General features: G+C 34.0%; 1 protein-coding gene across 1 annotated transcript in view; it reads left to right on the plus strand.

The window, feature by feature from the left end:
* Vps13D (vacuolar protein sorting 13D) overlaps positions 1-21,375 on the plus strand; it is a 232,858-nt gene that overhangs the window by 81,928 nt on the left and 129,555 nt on the right. Inside the window, 7 exon segments of the mRNA XM_067121872.1 lie at positions 3,308-3,465; positions 4,156-4,393; positions 10,270-10,375; positions 12,632-12,756; positions 14,021-14,373; positions 18,865-19,086; positions 19,965-20,106. Of these exon segments, the coding sequence (XP_066977973.1) occupies positions 3,308-3,465; positions 4,156-4,393; positions 10,270-10,375; positions 12,632-12,756; positions 14,021-14,373; positions 18,865-19,086; positions 19,965-20,106 (1,344 nt within the window).

The following is a 21,375-nucleotide window of genomic DNA, read 5'->3' on the forward strand; positions in this document are numbered from 1 at the left end:
TGCATAAAGGCTAGTCACCCAGAATTTCATGTCAATCAGGAAGGACAGGCCGATAAATTATGAGCTTGTACCTACATCACCAACGGAGATTGTTATTGTTATTATTATTATTATTATTATTATTATTATTATTATTATTATTATTATTATTATTATTATTATTATTATTATATTATATAGTGCATAATAGCTGTTTCTATGACATTTACTTGGTATAGAGTCTACTGTATATGCCTTATAACGTTCTCATCAGCGAATAGCCCCATAAGGAGGTAGTGCTGTCAGTGCACCTCATGCAGTGCACTTTAGGCATTACTTACAGTTCTTTGCAGCATCCTGTCAGCCCTTACCTGCAGCCCCTTTCATTCCTTTTACTATGCCTCTGTTTGTATTCTCTTTCTTCCCTCTTACTTTCCACAGTCTCCTAACAACTGATTCACAGTGCAGCTGCGAGGTTTTCCTCCTGTTACACCTTTCAAACCTGAATGACCTCATAGGTCCCAGCACTTGGCCTTTGGCCTAAATTCTATATTCTATTCTATTCAGCGAGTAGCTGGCGTATCAAGCTTTATTTCCTCTGATGTTCTTACTCACACTCTGGCAGGTGAACGTTACACAGGTATATCCAGCAGGCAGGTGGTTTACAGTTAGCAGATCAGTTGGTGGGCTGAATCTTGACTGGTCGCAGGTTGATGCTATGAGCCCGATCCCTTAGGTGTTGTCATCTTCGTGTCCTGTTCTGTGGTGTTGGCTGAATGGCCAAGCAAAGTCTTTCTTTCCTTCCTCTCCTATAACTAAGCTACTTATACTTTAATTTAGGTCTGTTAAATGGAATTTTAGTGCAATATTGTTATCATATGGTATGTAATATGAAATCTTGGGCCATTGTTACACCGTGCAAAACATGTTACGCTACCAAAACAAATGTCTGTTTTAATATAATTCTCTCTCTCTCTCTCTCTCTCTCTCTCTCTCTCTCTCTCTCTCTCTCTCTCTCTCTCTCTCTCTCTCTCTCTCTCTGTAAAGATATTTTACATTGCATACTGAAATAAAATTGTAGATTGTGTAGGAAACATAATGACTGATGCATAAAAATTACAGCTGCAAATACTAAAGCTTGTTGCTTAATATATAGGTAACATAGAAAACCCTTGCGATTAGTTATTAGTATGAACAAAAAATGACTTGTATATACCTGTTACCTTAGATAGTATTAATTACAAAGACATTCTATAGGGTAATAATTATCAATTTTTGTGATCTCAGAATGGATGAAGAAAATCCACAAGTATATTTTGCACTGTACATACTGTATGTTTTCTCAAAGGGAGTGTATGCACACTTATATATACTGTATATATATGTATATGACTTTGAAATATTTTCTGTTAAAATAGAATTCCATCAAATATAAGGAGCCTGTAAAAATGCCAAAATGTAGAAAGTAAAGGCTATATATCAGAGACCAAACAGATTGTCTCCTCAGGCAAATATTGAATGAGAGGAAGTTACAGAAAAGCGGTATTTCTACCAGAAGGTCCATAGGTCAGCCGTTACGTCACTCCACTTGACAATTTCTCTTTAATCTTCTTAATTGTAGCAACTAAGAAGATAATAGAGAAATTTGTCAACTGACCTATGGACCTTCTGGTACAAGTACTGCATTTCTGTAACTTTTATTCATTCAATATTTGCCTGAGAGAGAAAAATATATATATATATATATATATATATATATATATATATATATATATATATATATATATATATATATATATATATATATATATATATATATATATATATATATATATATATATATGTATATATATATATATGTATATATATATATATATATATATATATATATATATAAGTATATATATATATATATATATATATATATATATATATATATATATATATATATATATATATATATATATATATGTATATATATATATATATGTATATATGTATGTATGTATATATGTATATATGTATATATGTATATATGTATATATGTATATATGTATATATGTATATATATATATATATATATATGTATATATGCATATATGTATATATGTATATATGTATATATATATATATATATATATATATATATATATATATATATATATATATATATTATATATATATATATATATATATATATATATATATATATATATATATATATATATATATATATATATATATATATATATATATATTATATATATATATATATATATATATATATATATATATATATATATATATATATATATATATATATATATATATATATATATATATATATATATATATATATATATATATATATAGACTATTTATCACATCACTGTGATTCATATACAATCTGTAACTCCTTTATTCATTCTACCTCGGAAGTAATATTTGATAATAAGTCCACCGTCCGTGGGGTCGAACCAGAGGAGAGAGAATCAGGACAGTGACACACTTCGGCCAACTGCGTTGGTGTGTCACTGTCTGAATCGCTGGTATAATATCAACTAAAAATATATATATATATATATATATATATATATATATATATATATATATATATATATATATATATATATATATATATATATATATATATATATATATATATATATATTTGATTTTATTCTGTGTAGTAAGATTAAAATTACTGATGCAAAATAGCTATAGTTCACAGCTGATGCTACATGCACATGTAGGTAATATATGAAAACCTCTTATGCTTAGATATGTATATGAAGAAAAGATGACAGGTATACATGACTAGTTTAGATAATGAATACTGACAACTGTAGAAGTTTATTGGATATTAATGATATAAACTTTTAGAACTTTTTCCTCCTGAAACAAAAGCTTACACTATTTTATTGTACTTAATTTTAAACATCTGGATGGATAATTGGAAGTAGAACATACTACAGTATATTTCATTAGTACACTGAACCTTCGCCTTATAAGATGCCCAATAAATATCCTTAACCTTCTATGGAAAAAAGTGGTGCTTATTTAGAGATGTGCTATTGTTACTTAAACTTTCTCTGTCTTGTATTTTCCCACTTCGACATTTCTGCTTTCACATATTCTGCTTCTAGGAGGCTTCTTTGATAAATGGGTCAACTTTTGATTTCTCCCATAATAATTCATTCATTTCAGTAATACTTTGTAAAAATCTTTAAGACTTTTTAGTACTCTTATTGCTTTGGCATTTAAATTGTAAGTTTTGATATCTGATGCAGCTTGCTTCTATTGTTTTACAATTTTTTCTTATTTCTAGTCCCAGATATTAGCATCCATGGCACTGTGAGCAAGGTCCATGCCACAATAAGTACCTCTGATTACAAGCTTGTAAGAGGCCTTCTTTTATTTAATCTTGGAGAACCATTGCCACCGCCACCTCCACCAGTGTGCCTCTATCAGCCACAGACACAACAGGTAGGGTAATAAATGTTTACACATATCTTGGAAATTAAACAAAATTGCTCTAGTTATTTTGTACATTCCTCAAATTTCCATTAAGTAGTATGTGAATTTCCTGGAAAGATCCTTCAAATAACCACATTTTCCTGTTTTCTTTTTACAATGCATGGCTTTTTAATGTCAGTGAAAACACGAACAAGTTTTATTTTATGTGTTTTTAATAATGTGTTATTTGTTTGGTTAACTACATATATGGTATATAAAATTTCCCATTTTTTCTTTCATATTTCCACTCACTGTAAAAGACTTTGTATGTTGTTGCTCTTAAATGACCTGGGGTTTGTTTTACACTGTTTTGAAGAACATTTTTTATCAGAAGTTTATTTAATTTTGTTAAGTCTTGTCATTTTCAGTGTTTAATGTGCTCTGTGAAGACAACTGAACCTGATAAGATTTGAAAAGGCTTGGGATACATTATTATACAATGAACCTTATCTGACAGATAAAAGAGCTATTTTTCTTCATCCCATATAAGAAACACATGTGGCAACATATTGTAACCATAAGAAAATCATCATCTTTGTCTTTATTGGCTGAGTTTGCATCTAATTTTCTCATTATGGGAATATGTGTGAAATTAATTTTCTTAACTCATATTATAGTAGTTTGTCTTCTATTATCTAGAGTCCATTATTTCTTTGACAGTCTTGGCACTCGAGAGGAGCAGTATGGACATCCTTGAATATCATACTTAATTTAGACAATGTAACATTAGAACTTGAGAACTTGGATGAACTAAGTGCAAATGAAACCAAAGATTGTACTCCCCTTGCATGTGTCAATTTCATCAAGTCACGACTCACATTTGAAAGCTTCTCCGACGACTCCAAGGATGTAGATCTGGTATCGCAAGAAATTCTGCTCAGTGATACTAGATTTGAAGGTACAGTACTAATGAGTTTTCATTAACATTAACTAACTTTAAGTTATATGAGACCAGTGTATTCATGTTAATTATAAACCTTGTAAACTTATTAGTATCAGTGTTCTTGCATAAAAGCAATAGACCAGTGGTTGAACTGTTACTTTTAACAAGTGGAATTGTAGCTCAGAGGTGGAATATTCGTTCGCTGCTAGAGGAGCCATTTGTGTTAGTTGCCTAAAGGACTTTGCTTTCTTTGTCTAACCTTTACCAAAATTTCCAGTCATCATGTTCCATCATCATGACGTCCCTGTACTGTATACTGTATATGAATGTTGTCCTGGCATGAACTTTTCACATTTTCAACTTCTTCAAAATCCCTGGATCAGTTTCAACCAAACTTAGCACAAAGTAGCTTCTGATAAATGCAATTAAAGTTTATTTAAATGGGGGCTCTGCCCCCTTCCAAGGATAGAAGATTTAGAAATTATGAGAATAGGGTTCGATCATATAAAAATCTTCTCTGGAATTACTTGGTTAGAAATATGAAAACTTACAAGAAAACTTTCTCATGTAGTGTACATTCAACTTTGTCCAAACAATGGCCTTCAGGGCCAGGTTTGGGTCCCCTAATGTGGGTCCAAGCTATTGTATAGGAGTACATAGAAATATTTTTGAAAATTTTCTTTGTTTTCAAACAAAATTTGTTTCTATATAAATTTCTTGGCTCAGCAGTTCTCTTTTAAGTATTCCTTGCAGAACTAGTGATATGTAGTCAGCAGATATTGACAAAAGAATTTGTTATAGACACTGAAGGTTGGTTGTGCTAAGAATTTATGACCAAATTGTTTTTGCTTGCAAGGGTAGGGATGTATGTTTTTCTTGTGAGGATGGGACTGTACTCCAGACAGTCCTTTCATACATTTCAAGAAATAGCAAGGCAAATCTTGGTTGAAGTATGAAAGGATGAGAGTAAAAAGGGTATTGATGAGTTCTTGTATGGATGTATTTTGACTGCTGACAATATGTATTAGCCGAAGTCTTCCCTGTCAACCTCATTTGGTTATGAGTCTGGTTGATGACCTAATTGAGATGAGAGCAGTTTCATAATCATCTATTGCTACACAGTTTAGCACATAGTTTTTAAGTGTAATTAATATTACAGAGATTTAAATTCAAGCATTCAGGAGATTTCTATTCCTCTCACTATTATCTTTACTTTTAATAACAAATACTTTTTTTCCATAAATCTTGTTTTTGTCCCTCTAGGAAGAAACTTGCGCTGTTTGGTAAAATCCAATTTTTTTTTCTTCATCCTCCTTGTTTGTTCATATCTATTCTGTCATGCTGATAAGTGAATTTGGTTCCATATTTTGCTGAGTTTTTGTATGAAGAGAAGTTATGATTTTATAAAGTATAGTAAATGATTATGCTAAACCTAAATGACACTAGGCTTTAACTAGACCGTGGCAGTATGTCCCATTCCTAAAACCATGCAAGTCATTAAAGGATTAATATAAGGTTTAATTATGCCTTATCTATTAATGATAGATGGTCCTGGATAGCCTGGGAGGACCATAATAATACAGGTAACAATTAAAAGGATATTGAAGTGAATTTTAGGTGATGCAAGATGAAATGAAAGGACAGTTGAGGTCTATAAAGAAACAAAGCTCTAATTTATTTGGTGGTAGTATTCCTTAAATCTGTTGAAGAGAATTAAGGATCAAAATTTTTTCCCTTCTGAAGTTAACATTAAATAGTGATTTTTTTTTTTTTTTTTTTTTTTTGTTCCAAATACAGTAGGCAGTCCCTGGCTATTGGCGATCCAGTTTTTCAGCGCTTGTCTAGTGACGAAAATCAGCAATTTTTGCTGAAGACATGTGTCGATTTCTGCTTATCGGCACCAATAATTGTGTATTGTCGCCAATACATACCTAAATGAGGCACTGATAAGAGCTGAAAATCGCCAGTTTTCAGTTATCGCCACACTGTTGGAATGGAACCCCTGCCGATAACCGGGGACTGCCTGTACATCTTTATTCATGTTTTATGTAGGATTAAAACTGTACGATCCTGTTGTCTGCAGAGCTTAATTCTGAAACGGACTTCTAAGCAAAGTCCTGGATATTTGTCTCTGTTAGGTCACACACTGAGTATTGTAATCAAATGTGTCTACCTACAGTTGCAGCAGTTTTACAGGATATGAAATGCTAAAATGGATTTGCTGCTTGCAAAAGGAATGCATATGGTTACTATACTGCATTATTTATTTTATGATTATTAATGTTGTAAAATTTCCTAAGCAGGCATAAAATTAATTGTGCTAGTAGAGAGAGATTATAGGCAATATAGATGGAACCTTCAGTAGATTCTGTTTGTGTAAATTAAAGTTGTTTTTAGGCATACTCTTGAATGTCGTGCACTTTTGTATACAGCATCATAAAACAAGAGCAAAAATATTCTTGTTAAGTGACTTTTTAGACTTGAAAGTACAGTATCAGAAAAAATGCAACTGTTTATAGATAAAGGTAACTACTGTTGAGTCCTTTGGATGTTGCGCGTAAACAAAATTTATGCTTTCTGACCTGTGTTAATGTTAATATTCTGTGCCACAGTATCACATTTGCAGTTATTGTACTTACGAGTGCCCTTAGTACAAGGCTTGTTTTGGTTAATAGGGTTTATGATTTAAAGGGTGAAAACCTTTCTTTATTGGGTTTTGCATTAGTGCTCATATCAGAAGTAAAGGACATGAAGTACAGTACTTGTATTATTTGGAATGAATCTAACTTACAGCTAAAGTTGGCTTATCTTCACGCTTTTTGGTGCGATCAGCATATAAAAAAAAAAATACGCTTGGCTAACCCGCTCGGACTGTCAGTGTAGTCATCTCTTTCCCACTAGATGGTGTTGGAATATTTACGTTCTTGTCATATAACAGTTCTCCCATGTGACTGGTTCTTTTCTCACCATGTTTTTATGATGAGAATTGTGTTTTATGTCATGCCTTAGGAGTAGACATTTTGTCAAGGTTGACTATCTCTGCTTTTCTAACCCAGTCAGTTGTTTATCTGAGGATGAGGATCAACTATGTCTTGTCGAAAGTTTTTTCCAACAGATGGAAGGTTAACAATTATCTACCACTGTTGAAATCTGTATGGGTTGGCCTGTAGACCTCAAGAACCTTTACATTGTCCTCAGATGTCTTGGAGGCGGATTGAGGGGCCATTTGGAGAAACATTTGAGTTCCGGAAGTCTAAGTGTAAACATCCTACAGCTCTTATGCAAGTCTTGACTCTTACATAAGATGACAAAGAGACACAATTTTGTTCAGGCTAGCAAAGAAACTTCCTTTCCTTTGTACAGAGTCCAGCAATGTCATTCCTTTTCCTCGTTTTGTCCTAAAAAGAAACCTTGCTACTAAAGACTGACTCAGCAGTAAGGGCAAGGTGTCCAGTGGTGTGCCAGAAGTTGTGGAACCTTTAGGGAGACCCAAACACCCATCTGTTCACGATTGCTCAAAACACTACAGTACCAGTTTACTGCCCTCCATGCCAGGATCCTCAGGCAGGGTCAGTGGATGCCTTCCTTCTAGAATGGTCAAATTTAGACTTTTAGGTTTTTCCTCTGTTGGCTTTTTTTGAGGAAATACTCAACAATTTGAGAACTTATCAGTTCACAAGGATGATTTTGTTAGTGCATTCATGGCCCCAAGGGAATTGTTCCCCTAACTTTCTTTCCTAGTGGTAGATGTTCCTCATCTTCTTTCATCCAGGAAGGATCTTTTCAGACAGTCTTATTCGAGAAGATTCCATCAACCTCCACATACTTAATCTGACCACTTGGAGATTGTCAGTTGCCTGTTGTAAACTAAGGACAGTTCTAATATGGCCTAGGAAGAATCCTTAAATCTAGAAGGCCCTCCACTGTTAGAATTGTGTATCAATAACAGTGGTTAGTTTTTGATCTTGGTGCTTGTCCCGAGTGATATCCAGCACCTGTTCCACTGGTTATCTTGATTTAAGCTCTCCAGTATCTCAGATACACAAAGCAGTTTTCTGTCACAGCAATCAAGGATACCTCTTTACATTGCTTTCAGTTCTACATCATGCTGACGGGAATATTGCTCATGATAGAAAGTTTGAAGAGGTTTTCAATCTTTTGTACTAGGAATTTCTAATTCCAGTCATGTTTTACGATGAAATTTAGATGCAAGCCTTCAGATGTTAATATAGCCTCGGGTAAGCCGTTTGATAAGGCATCACTTAAGAACTTTGAAGACACTTCTTTTAGCTGTTGTTGCAGGAAAGTGTATTAGTGAGCTTCAAACCCTTTCTTGTAAGGGGCTTTGTTCTGGTGGCAACTCCTCTCTCCTCTATCTTTGCCTCAGAGAAAAGATATAGAGGAGGAAGTTCTTCCCAGTTTTGGTACAGTGTTGAAACAGTGCTAAAGTGACCAGCTTCTTGGCAAGAAATGCAGCGCCTCCTTGGTAGGATTGTGGTTTTGAGAGAACTGTTACGTCACAGCGTGGATAGGGTGAGCCAGTACTGTACTAGATAGAGTCTTTTTTCCCCCTGTAAGGATCCTCTGGTAAGCCTTGCTATGAGGACCGTACACCCTGTTGTGGTTCCAACGTCTGGCGACAGCACTTGCCAGCAAGGATCATACATCAGGCAGGAATGTTGAGAAGCTTCTTTTCCCATTTTAAAAAGTTTTTAGTTTACTTGGCTGAACTCAGTTTCTCTGGCTGCACTAACCCACCATCCTCATTCAACGTGGTAGTCAGCTGACTTTAACAGTAGGTAAGAGCCATTCCAAATAATGATAATTTTCATGATAGAATTAATTATTTGGATACTTAACTACTGTTAAAGTGGAAACCCACCCAGCCTCCCCACATCTTAGTGGGTGGTCATGAAGAAATATGACAAGAATGTAAATATTCTAATACTATCTGGTGGGAGACAGATGAATACAGTAACAGTCTGAGTGGGTTAGCCAAGTGTATTTTGATTTTTTTGTAAAATGCCAATCACACCAAAGGTGCAAAGATAAAGCTAAGTTTAACAGTAGGTAAGTATCCAAATAGTTCATTTTATCATGGGAATTATGATTTTGTCCCAAAAATCCACTCTGACCTTTTCTTTTAATGCCCCCTTTCAATAAAAAAATCAATAAAACAAATCCCCTTTATATTCATTTATTGCTCTAGAGGAATGATATTAAGATGGTAGAAACTCCCTTGTAATAACCTCGTACTCGTAAGGTAAAATCCTAATAAATCTCATTGGTTTTCAAAACAAAAGATGCTGAATTTAGTTTAAGCTTTTTTATCTTAACTCACCATTTTTTTTAGGTTGTGAACTCCATTTATATCACATGCTTGTGAGTTGTTTGTTTTTGTTAAGAAACACATGTAAAGTTGTGTCACATGATACTGTATTCCTTAGCATATGAACCAAAATTTCACAAAGAGAGTCTACCATAATGCCTTACTGTTGATAGGTCTTCATACTTAAGTTTAGATTGGCCCATTCTCTTGACACTGTGTGGTAAAGCATTTGTAAACCTATTGTTTACAAGGTAGTAAAATTTTGGGATTTTTAAGATTTCATATTTCATTTTAATATCCTGAATGTTTTAACTGATTATCCACTGGTTACCATGCTTGCAAAACTTATCCTATTGTTAGTAAAATTCTCTCTCATCATAATGTCGGTTAATCCTGTAGAGGTATCTGCAAGCATCCTGATTTGAAATGCAAGTGTGTCATATTTAATTACTTGTTTGGTTACTAGCAGTCAGTTACATTGCTTATTGCAGACAGTACAAAGGCAGCATATATCCTATTGCACTATGAAGATTTTTAAGCTAATTTTAAAATTATTTTCCAGCCTTTCCAGTTAATAAGCGTTCCAATATTTTTACCAATATTCTGCAACCAACACCAAGTAAAAGTGCCAAAAATAACAGCCAGCTACAGGCAGAAGTCCATTACAGGTAAATTGTTAAAGTTTACTATACTGAGATTGGTGATATAGACACTACCATACTTACGAACATTCAGGTTATGAACATTCAGAAATATGAATAAACATGATTGTAAATTAAAATTGTGTTCGGAGCACTCCCCTTTGCTACTTTCAAGTTCAAATTTTGTTCTGCACACCTATTCTGCTTAGTTACAATTAATAAAGTACTGTACTCTATAAAATACAGTATTGTATGTACAGTACTGTATTGTGTTTTAGGATGAAAAAACATACAGTATTGTATTGATTTTATATCATACTGCACTTAGATAGGTGTGAAGACCAACTGAAGAACAATTCAAGATACGAACGGTTGTTCGAAATATAACTCATTCGTATGTAGGGTAGTGTTTGTAATTTTATATATAAAGATGAAAGTGGCGATAATTTTATATATATAGGTGACATTGGATATAATTTAATACGTGATTTGTTTAAAAACAAAATTCAGTACATGATTTGTTTAAAAACAAACCCATTACTTATGGTGTCCATTTTTTTGTCACAAAGTGTTCCTAAATAAAGTGTCTGAAGGAAGAAGAAAACTATATCCCGTACAGTGGCACCTCAACTTGATAGACATCAGGTTATTGGATTTCATTACATTCCTTTACTGGATGTGTTGTTGAGTCTGGCAAAAAAAAAAAAAAAGTTTTATACTTACCATTAGGAGGGAAAATACACATTGAAGCATCTCGCCAAGGATTATCAGTAACATCAGGTGAGAATATTGGAGACCCCGTTATGTTTTGACCTGAAGCTTTGTAGTCCGAACTGGCTGTTTTGTTGAGTCCAGTTGGAATTCTAACCCTTCTGTTGGGACCTGTTTTCAAGAGTCTGTTTTTGCACAACTCACTGAACGAGCTCAACAACAGAATTGGAAAAGGGGAATCTGAGAAACAATACTCTTTAGAGTTTCCTCTCCCAAAGCCTAAGAAAGCATTGTATAAATCAGAGCCATACAAGCCTCCAGCCACTACTAAAGCATCCCTCCAGCAACAAAAGAGAGGAAAATAGCAGCAGCACCCCTTTTGAAGTGTACAAAGACACTCCTACAAGGGAAAAGGAAAATCAACTTATTAAAGGTAAGGGAAGAGGTGGAGCTCAGAGGGACTTGCATGGTCAGGGGTCAACTTCCACAGCAACACATGCAATGGAAGTCCTCCCCATGGGGGCGCAGTATTATTGTCACTAGGCTAGAGCAGAGATGGTCTCACTCTCCCCATTAATTAACTAAGAAGCACTTACTGATATCAGAAAGAACTAAACTTACCACATTGACAAGGAATACAAAGAAGCAAACCCAACTCTAAACTTGAAGCATAATGGAATTAATCGCTCTTTTAAAAAACACGAAGGTAATCTTGGCACAAGTATGTAACTGTCTATGATCACAGTTTGGCTGTGGTTGTTATTATCTAACTTTACTATGAGGAATCAAAGGAAATTCATGAAACACTCATTACATAAGTATAACACACAAAAAAAGAGTGAAAATTAAAAGAAAGTAGTTAATTTGTAGAATATATGGAAAACTTAATGGGGACAGGAAGAAGACAGTGAATAGGTGATCAGGCAAAGAATAACATTGCAATATTCTTTAGACCTTGTGATTCATCCATCCATTCTCAGCACTACCAGCTGAATTCCTTTCTCTTTTGTTTAAGGATCATCTGGGATGATTTTATGCTAGCAAAAGGAGCTAATTGTAAGTTATAGGTTTGTCACAAAGCTAATTGAAATTTTTCAACTTTTTTAGAATTTTGTGTTAATTTGGACAAAAATATGACTGTGTTGTAGGTAGTAAAAGCAACATTACATTATAAAGTATAGTTAATCTTCAGATGTTTTCTGTAATTTTCTTTAATTTGAATAAAACATCTTTAAGCTGTGTCACACGTAAAAGTAATTAAATTAATTGATTTAAGGTAAAGCATGATATTTGTGAACTTATGATGATCAGAGGTGCTTTGATGACAGGGCTGCCATGATAAATTTATTTTTACTTTAATGATTTTAAATGTTTATTTCATATTTCAAAGTATGTCTTTTTTTTTCTTTACAAAGTAGCTTATTTGCTTTATCAACATTTCTTGAAATTTAGGTTATTTTTTGTAAACCAATAAGCCCTATAAATTTTTTTAAAAATTTCAGAGAAGGTAAGTTTTTGTTATAGTTGCAGTTATTTTTATTTTTTGAAAAATTTTTTTAATATTTCCAACAGGTCAACAAAAGATGTAACTAGGTTCACTATCTTATTAAACAATATGCGTCTCATGGGAATTTTGGACTGGTGGATGGAAGTGCTCGACTTCATATATAAGAGGCCAGATAACCCAATGCCTGCAGGTCAGTTATGGCCTATTTTAATAATGAGAGTTACACCCTTTTGAGAAATCCTAGTTAATGCTGATGTATACATTTTTGGCTATTTGAAAAATGTAGCTAGACACCACATTATTGTTTGTTTTCAAAATCATTAGCTAGAAAGAATTGAGCATTACGGAAAGGATTATTTATAATACTATATCAACCCCCTGGATACTGCTAGACGGAAAGGATTATTAATAATACTGTATCAACCCCCTGGATACCGCTAGAAGAGAATGATTTATTTCCTTGGCGAAGGAGACCAACCTGTGAGATTTTTAGCACTGAGGTCTGATTAATATATCTTTTATAAGTAAATTCCTGATGTAATGTAAGGCATCTTAGAGTGGCACATCACTTATCTTTTGTGTGTCCAGTCTACTCTATTATATGTCTTTGTAGAAAAAGTATATTTGTTTGTACATTCAGTTCATCATTCAAAGATTATCCAGTATCATCTTTGTCTTTCCTCAAATAACTTTATAAACTATGTTTTATTATAGCTGACAATAGGATCGTATATTGTTCCTTCAACCAGTGTTTTTACTCTAGGAGACTGCTTCTATATATTGCCAAATTGTATTATAATAGGTACATTATCTATTTCTTTTTGGACTTCTTAGTAAGCATTCATTTTTGTTTTCTGTAGAAATTTAACCTAGTTGCTGTAAAATATTATCGTGCATTATTTTTTGTATTTCTTGTTATCATATAGTTGTAGTTTTGGCTTGGTTCTCTTTTTTAAATTACCTATATGAAGGGTAATACTACAAACACAGTAGTCTTGCTAAAGTATTTAACACTAATGTAATATCTGTTTTACTTGATACATAATTTATGTCACTATAAACATTGTACAAGAAAATCACCATGTAAACTTTACACAAGAAATTCATCATGTGTTACATTATCTGGCAAGTCTGTTTTCATTTGGACAAAGTCCTCCTCCTTTATGTTTCAATCCCAGTTTCTGTGGTAGCTTTGAGATGAACATTCTGGATTAATAAGGTGAAGGTCATGCACTACATGCATACCAGTATGATTCATAAAATCAAAGCTTTGCATATGTGACAGTCCAGTTTTTAAAAGAAATATTCTTGCATTCCAGAACATATTAATATAATATTTTATATTTATGTTTTACTTGAATATACCAGCAAGTGTACTTTTTAATTTTGGTGCTAACATTTTTTTTTATTGGATATGGTGTAATTTTATTTTCATATGTTTTGGTACTTTTCAGGCAAAGAGGCTGAGTTAAGTGGTTCAGGAACACCAGTTCAGGAAGGATTGTGTGCTAGTCCATTTATGTTCAGTCCAGTTCATACACCCATTTTGAAATCACCTCAGCATCAGTCTCCAGTTACCCAGTCTCCTAGGTCACAATCACCCTTAGGATTCACTAGAGAGAGGCTGGTTCGTGCCAACACTCCAAGGTTGAATCCAATGGTAGAATCTACTGGTGTGATGACAAAGCATGATCTCATTCAAGAACCAAACAAGATACCCTTTGAGTTGAAGCTTAATATTACAGACTCGGAACTTGTGGTAGTTGAAAACACTGCTATTTGGGATACAAGTGCTGTAATTCTAAAGGTAAGTGATACATTAAATTCTCCAGCTTTTTTTAATATACAGGCAGTCCCTGGTTTACGACAGGTCCGGCTTACGGCGTTCCGAGGTTACGACGCTTTTCAAATATATTCATCAGAAATTATTTCCCAGTTTACAACGCATGTTCCGGGGTTACGATGCGTCTTACACCGATCCGATGGAAGAAATATGGCTCCAAAATGGCAGAATAATAAAAATTTTGAGGTTTTTTGATGAAAAACTCAATAAAAATGCAGTTTACATCATTTTCAATACACCCAAGTATTAAAAGTAAGGTTTTCTTAGGATTTTTTTGATTTTCGACAATTTTTCGGTTTACGACGCGGCGTAAAAACGGAACCGCCGCCGTAAACCCGGGACTGCCTGTATATACAATAATTCTTCAATTATCTGGATTAAAAGAGCCAAGGCCCTGTTGGAGAAGATCAAAATTCAGGTAAGGTCAAATAAAACCATGCTTAAAATGGCAACTCTGTACCCATGCTCTCCTAGCATGTTCAGTATCACAAAATTGTAAACACTTTATATGACTATAAACAACAAGCATCACACTTTAAACTAAAAACTGAATGCAAAAAGCAATTCGCTAACTTATTTTCCCATGTTTGTAACAAAATATACTGTATAAATACGCCTAAAAAAAGGAACTCCTTTATTTCTTTCATGCCCAACACACAATACGGTAGGTACATTACTGAATAAACATGGTGCACTTTCTTTTTCATATTTTACTTAAACCCAATAAACATTACAATATAACACACTAAAATATATTTTACATCAAAAAAGCAAACTCCTTTTTTTTTCTCTTGTGTAACACAATACTGTAGGTGTACTCAGTACACCACTGAATAAACAGAAGTATCACTATCTTTTTCATTTTGCCTGAACCCAATAAACATTACAGTACAGTATAACACTTTCAAATACATATTACACGAAAAAAAGGTGAATTCCTTTTTTTTTCCTCTTGTATGGAACACACAATACAGTAGATGTGCTACATACAGCACATTTGAAAATACAGTAGCATGGGTATACATTTCTTGGTCCTATTTTGCCTAAACTTGTTAAACATTAACCCCTACAGGCTGGAGCAAAATATACAGTGGACCCCCATATTCGCGGGGATGCGTACCAAACCCCCCCATGATTAGTTGAAATCTGCGAATAGTTAACACCCCCACCCCTAAAAATCCTTATAAATGTCTATCTTGAAAGTTCAAATTCCAAATTTATACTTGAAGTATCATCCAGCATAAATTATACCTTAAATTATTACCTTATTACTGTATTAATCTTTGAAATTATATTATTAATATCGTTTCAGAGTCATTGTAAACATTAGTACCCTTAAAAATATATACACATTTATATTCAGCCAGCACAAGCAAAAGAGAGAGAGAGAGAGAGAGAGAGAGAGAGAGAGAGAGAGAGAGAGAGAGAGAGAGAGAGAGAGAGAGAGAGAGAGAGAGAGACCTCTTTAATATCTCAAGGGAATGTTAATCCATTTGTCTTTAAACGTCTGACAGCAAAAAATGTATATGTTTGTTATTTGTCTTCCAAAGATGTACCTTCAGTGAACAGTGCCAAATTACTGGGAGCCTATCCATCAACCCACACGGGGCACATGGTTGCTCGGCATGTCCAACAATGGCTACCAGTAGCATTTGCACGTAGCAAAGGGGATGTGTTGCTTGGAAAGCTTTTGACAGGGTAAATTCTTTTCCTTTTCATCAGCCAGGGTGTTAGTGGATAAGGAGTTATAGAAAAGACTAGCTTTGTCAGCATTGTATATTTGCCCTAAAGTAGGCCTCCTTTTTTCGTCAGGTCTTTCAACATCTGGCAAAATTCCTCTGTTCCCATCTTGGAAGCATCCAAAGCTTCACTTCAAGTCATCTTGTTAGAAATCCCAAGTCGAATCTTGAACTGAAATAGTCACCCTTCAGACACATCAAAATCCACAACCTTTTGCAAGCCTGTGAACTTCGTAGCCAAAGCCTTCAACTCAGCACCATGTGCATTCATACCTGCAACCTTTGCTGGGACAGCCAGATGAAGGTTGACTGTTCAATGTCCTCATGATGGCCTTCTGCCATGACCTTGTGGACCTGACTCTTGATGTCTTCTTCCCCAAGTCCATTGTATACTTCTTCAGTTTGTCCTGGGAAGTCTTGATTCTCCTGATGATTTCAAGCTGCTTCTACTGGGTCAACACCTTCCTCACCCTCTTAGGAAGGTGGGGCCATACGCAGCACACAAAGTACAGGAATAGCGGAACCTGCAATGCTGCAGGATCTGCAACACAAGCCATGTGTTTGGAGTAAAGCATCACACATAGTGAAAGCTCGCAAACAGTCCAAACCAGTGACTGATCACATGACTGTATGAATAGGGAAAAAGCATTACCAGCATTACCAACCATTAGAGCTATTTTTTCAGTTTTTATGAATTTTATGTATTTTTATGTTTGGCCGTTTTGGTTAATTTATTGAATTATTAATTAGGATAAGCCTTGAACAACACCCACTGTGGACAGCCGTAAAACCCCATAAAACACATGAAGAGATAAAATCGCATATAAGAATAATGGTAGGTTGTCAATTGAAAGTTCTGATCAATACCAGATTCTACTTTATTGCACACATTATAGTATTTTCAATAATAGAATACTGATTCAACTCTCAATAAAGAAAATCAATGATAGAATTTAACAGCACTACAAATTACTGATTCTACTTGCAACAAGGAAATTAATGATAAAATTTACAGCATAACAGAGAGCCAGCAGCTTGTGGAATACAGTTTTGGTTCCTTAGGAATTCACTAAATTTACATAATTCTTGCAATACTGCAATGTTGATAATTCTGCTGCAGTAAGGCAGAATTCTCCAGGCAAGATGGATGTCTGGGGAACAAGGGTGGAGGATATAACATGTATCTAGAAATAGGATAATCCCAGATAAAGCTTCGATGAAATGTGGGTTTTCTCAAGAACAATTATAAGCACATGGGAAGAATAACTTAAGGGTTCACTATGAGCAAGGGACGATTAATTCACAAAATTAATTCACACAGGGAAGCACTTGAACACTGGGTAATGGGATATCAAAGAGTCTTTACTGGGGAGAGAAGTTTTGAAATGAAATGAGAGATTCTGGATAAGGTATAGAAAACTGGTAAATTCGAATGGCAATAGACGTACCGTGGGTTGCCTTGCAATGTGCACTTTGCTATAATGGTTGGATGAGCTGCAATGTCTTTTTCAGACCTCACGTAGCTGCTTGTGGCCGAGGCCGCTTGTGGCCAGTGGTTTCCAGTTCACAGAAAGAGTGCTGTGTACATGACACTGCTAAGGAATTACAGCAAGACTTCTCTGATTGACTAAAAGGTGGACTGAGTAAGACTGAGAGTGAGTGGCCTGCCTCACATCCCTATATCACTGTCAGATTGGCCTGAGGTCAGATGCCGTCTCCTTCAAAACAGGGGCATCAGCTGGTATCTGTAAAGAACATTTAAGAACCAGTACAAAAGCTCACACAGTAGGAGGTAGATAAAAAAAGGGATTAAAATCTGGGATGTTTGGTTTTCCTGGCGTTACGCACTCCCTAGTGAATAGTTTAATTTTCTACCTGTACCCAATGAGAATGATACACCTTAAAAGTACACTCTCACTCTCCTATCAGTATGGGGTGTTATACTTTCACTCTTCTGTCTGTAGGGGTGGTTGGCTGCCCCTTAAAACACAGGACTTTGACCCCTACAATAAATAAGCAAAGAGACGATGGCACTGGATATCTGTGAGACTATATTATTAAATGTAAATCGTTAGTCCTATAAAAAACACTATTTACATAATAAAACCATAAAAAAAAATTTCAACTAACTGGAACATTCAGCTGCTGTCATCAATAAGTTTAGCCAGACCACAGAGTTTATATCATCTTTTCTAGGACAGATCAACTTAGCACTCAAAATGGTGAAAAGAGTTGGACTAACATTTTCAATAAATGATGAAGAATTAGATGAGAGAATAGATATAGACAGGTATAAACTGACATAGAGGCATTATAGTTCTCTAATAATAGAGTCACATTCTGGTGCTACAAGGATCAGTGGTGATAGCTTTGTAGTTTTACAGCAACATATAATTTAGGTAAGAAGTTGGGGAGAGAAAAAGATTTGTAGGATTGAATATTTGGTAGGAATATGGATAGAAGAGTAGATTAACTATTTTACTCGAGACTTGTTTTTTTACATCTTTTTGTGCTCATTCTTGTTACTGATAGTTAGGAAGCATAGTGTTTTTTTTACATCTTTTTGTACTTATTCTTGTTATTGATAGTGTAGGAAGCAATGGATTACTAGAAGATAACCTTATATGTAATTGGAAGTAAGTTATATGAGCCTGAATGTACTGTTCTTGTAGTTATGCATACTGTGTACCCATTTAATCATTCATAATCTCCTCAGAGTACTGCTGTTATTAGCTACAGACCACAACATCAAGAACGCCCTCTGTCATGTAACCTAAATCAGTGTGAGCTCTACTCGTGTATCCTGGGCTTGGAAGATGATACTGCGCTTTCAATAATTGATCCTGTCACTATTAATTTAGAAGTGAATGACAAAATGGGTCAGAATCAGCCTGTTGACATCTCCAATGTTTCTATGCCAGTTCAGCACACAGTTGAGGTAATGGGAGTTCCATTACAGTATTCTTTTATTTTTTTTAATTGTATACTTTACCAAAGTTTTTTAAGCAAGTGTTTCAACATTAATACTTACTTGCTAGAGGCTTCAGTGTCAGAATACTTACCTTAAATTGTAGACACAAGATGTGCAATACTTTAAGGTTTTTTAGATATGAGAAAACCATTATTTTCGTTGTATAGTAATATAAATTACTGTATTTCTTAATTGCTTAATTAAACCATTGATCTTTGAAATAAAAGATCTCATTGGGTTAGTCAGTTTTTTTTAAATTATATACAGCACCATATCCTTTTTGTCATGTCCAAGCTACGTTACTGGCATTTTTTGTCTCATAATTCACTCTCATCTTGAAATATGAAGAGTAACTGTATGCAACTAAATTTCAGAGCACATATTTTATGATGTTGAATTGATTTTTACAGTATTATATTTTGTTATTTCTTTTATTTTTAACTGTTCATTTAATTGTAAATATTTTGCTTAGTACATTATATTTCTTTTAGAAATTGTAATGTTTAATTGTGGTAGGAAGATTTACATAGAAGTATAGGTTAATTATGATGGAATATTATGAGATCTTTTCAACTAATAAGTATAGTATATTGCATTGTGGTAGAAAAATTTACATTGAAATATTTGTTAATTATGGAATATTGTAAGATCTTTTCACCTAATAAGTACTGTTTATTTGTATTGTGGTAGGAAGATTTACATATTTGTTAATTATGGAATATTATGAGATCTTTTCAACTAATAAGTATATTGCGTTGTGGTAGGAAGATTTACATTGAAATTTTTGTTAATTATGGAATATTATGAGATCTTTTCAACTAATAAAAATATTTACATTGTGGCAGGTGGTTTTGCATCAGCTAAACATCCGCCTAAGTTACCATGATATGAAAATGTTCCAACAAATATTTGAGTCAGTTCCCAAACAAAGGGAAAGTAGTAAGAAACCATCTCCCACTGAGAAATCACAGCCAGCTAATTTTCAAGGTAAGTTGAAAGTAATTGGTTTATTTATTGGTATATATTTTAAAATCTCAAGTTTGTGAGACTGTTTCCAAAGTCACACCGTCAGTTCAGACTTTTCTCCCTCTTCTAATGGAGAAATGATACATACTTTACTGTAGTACTGTAGCAGCATTTGTTTTTGGTGAAACTTCAAAGGTTTGTTTACACCGTTAAAATGAGGAATACAGTCGACCCCCTCTTATTCGTGAAGGTTAGGTACCTCAGCTACCTGCGAATACCGAAAATCCGCGATATATTGGAACCTCCTCTAAAAATGCTTATAACTGTGTATTTAGTAGTTGAAACACCAAAGACCCCATCTAAAAATGCTTATAACTGCCTATTTTAAAAGTTCACTACCTAGATTAATAGTTAAAGCACCAAATGTACCTTAAACTATCATCCTAAAACACTTTATTATCTTTTCAGTCATCTTACAATATTATCCTTAAAAATATATGGCTTACAGCTAAGTGTGAAAACTAATAAAGTTACCCCCAAATTCAGGCACAGCCATATTCTCTCATACAGTATTGAAGCACTCCTGATTTCTTTTTACAGTCCATAGTAGAAACACTAGGAATTCACAGGTACTGTGCAATACCTAAATATTTAATATGCATTGAAAAAATATATATTTTATTGTTATTTTGTTGTGTTTACATTAATATTAATATTTGAAAATTAGTAAATCTTTTTTTCTCATAAAAAATGTATTTAGTCATGAAAATAACATGACAATACAGTAATCAGTGAATATTTCTTGACAAAAAATCCGTGAATAACTGAATCTGCGAATGCTGAACAGTGAATAGTCGGGGGTCCACTGTATTTTATATCATGGGAAATTACGATTAGACCATGGTCTTTTTCACCATGAAACTTCAGTTGCACAGTTTGATTTGGAGTAATCTTCACAAACAGCTTCATGACAAGTGTTTCAAGATATAATTTATTTAGTGTTCCACTGATCATTACAGTGGAAAGCAGTCTGGTTGTAGAATTGTAGATGGATGCAAATTTTCTTTGTAGGGACTATCACACTGTAGGTGTTGCATAAAAGTAGATAGTACTTTATGTGTAAAGGAAGGTACTGTAATACTCTAAGTGTAAAAAAATATACCTCTGCATGGGAACTTACTACTTACTATCTCCAGCTGTAGCTTAAACAGAACGAAGGTCATTTGCAATCCTTTGTCCCTGAATGAATTACTCTCTGTGTTGTGCTTTTCATCCATTTCTTTTGCTTTT

The sequence above is a fragment of the Macrobrachium rosenbergii genome, chromosome 20 (assembly GCF_040412425.1).
Source record: "Macrobrachium rosenbergii isolate ZJJX-2024 chromosome 20, ASM4041242v1, whole genome shotgun sequence".
In the NCBI taxonomy this organism is placed as follows: Eukaryota; Metazoa; Arthropoda; class Malacostraca; order Decapoda; family Palaemonidae; genus Macrobrachium; species Macrobrachium rosenbergii.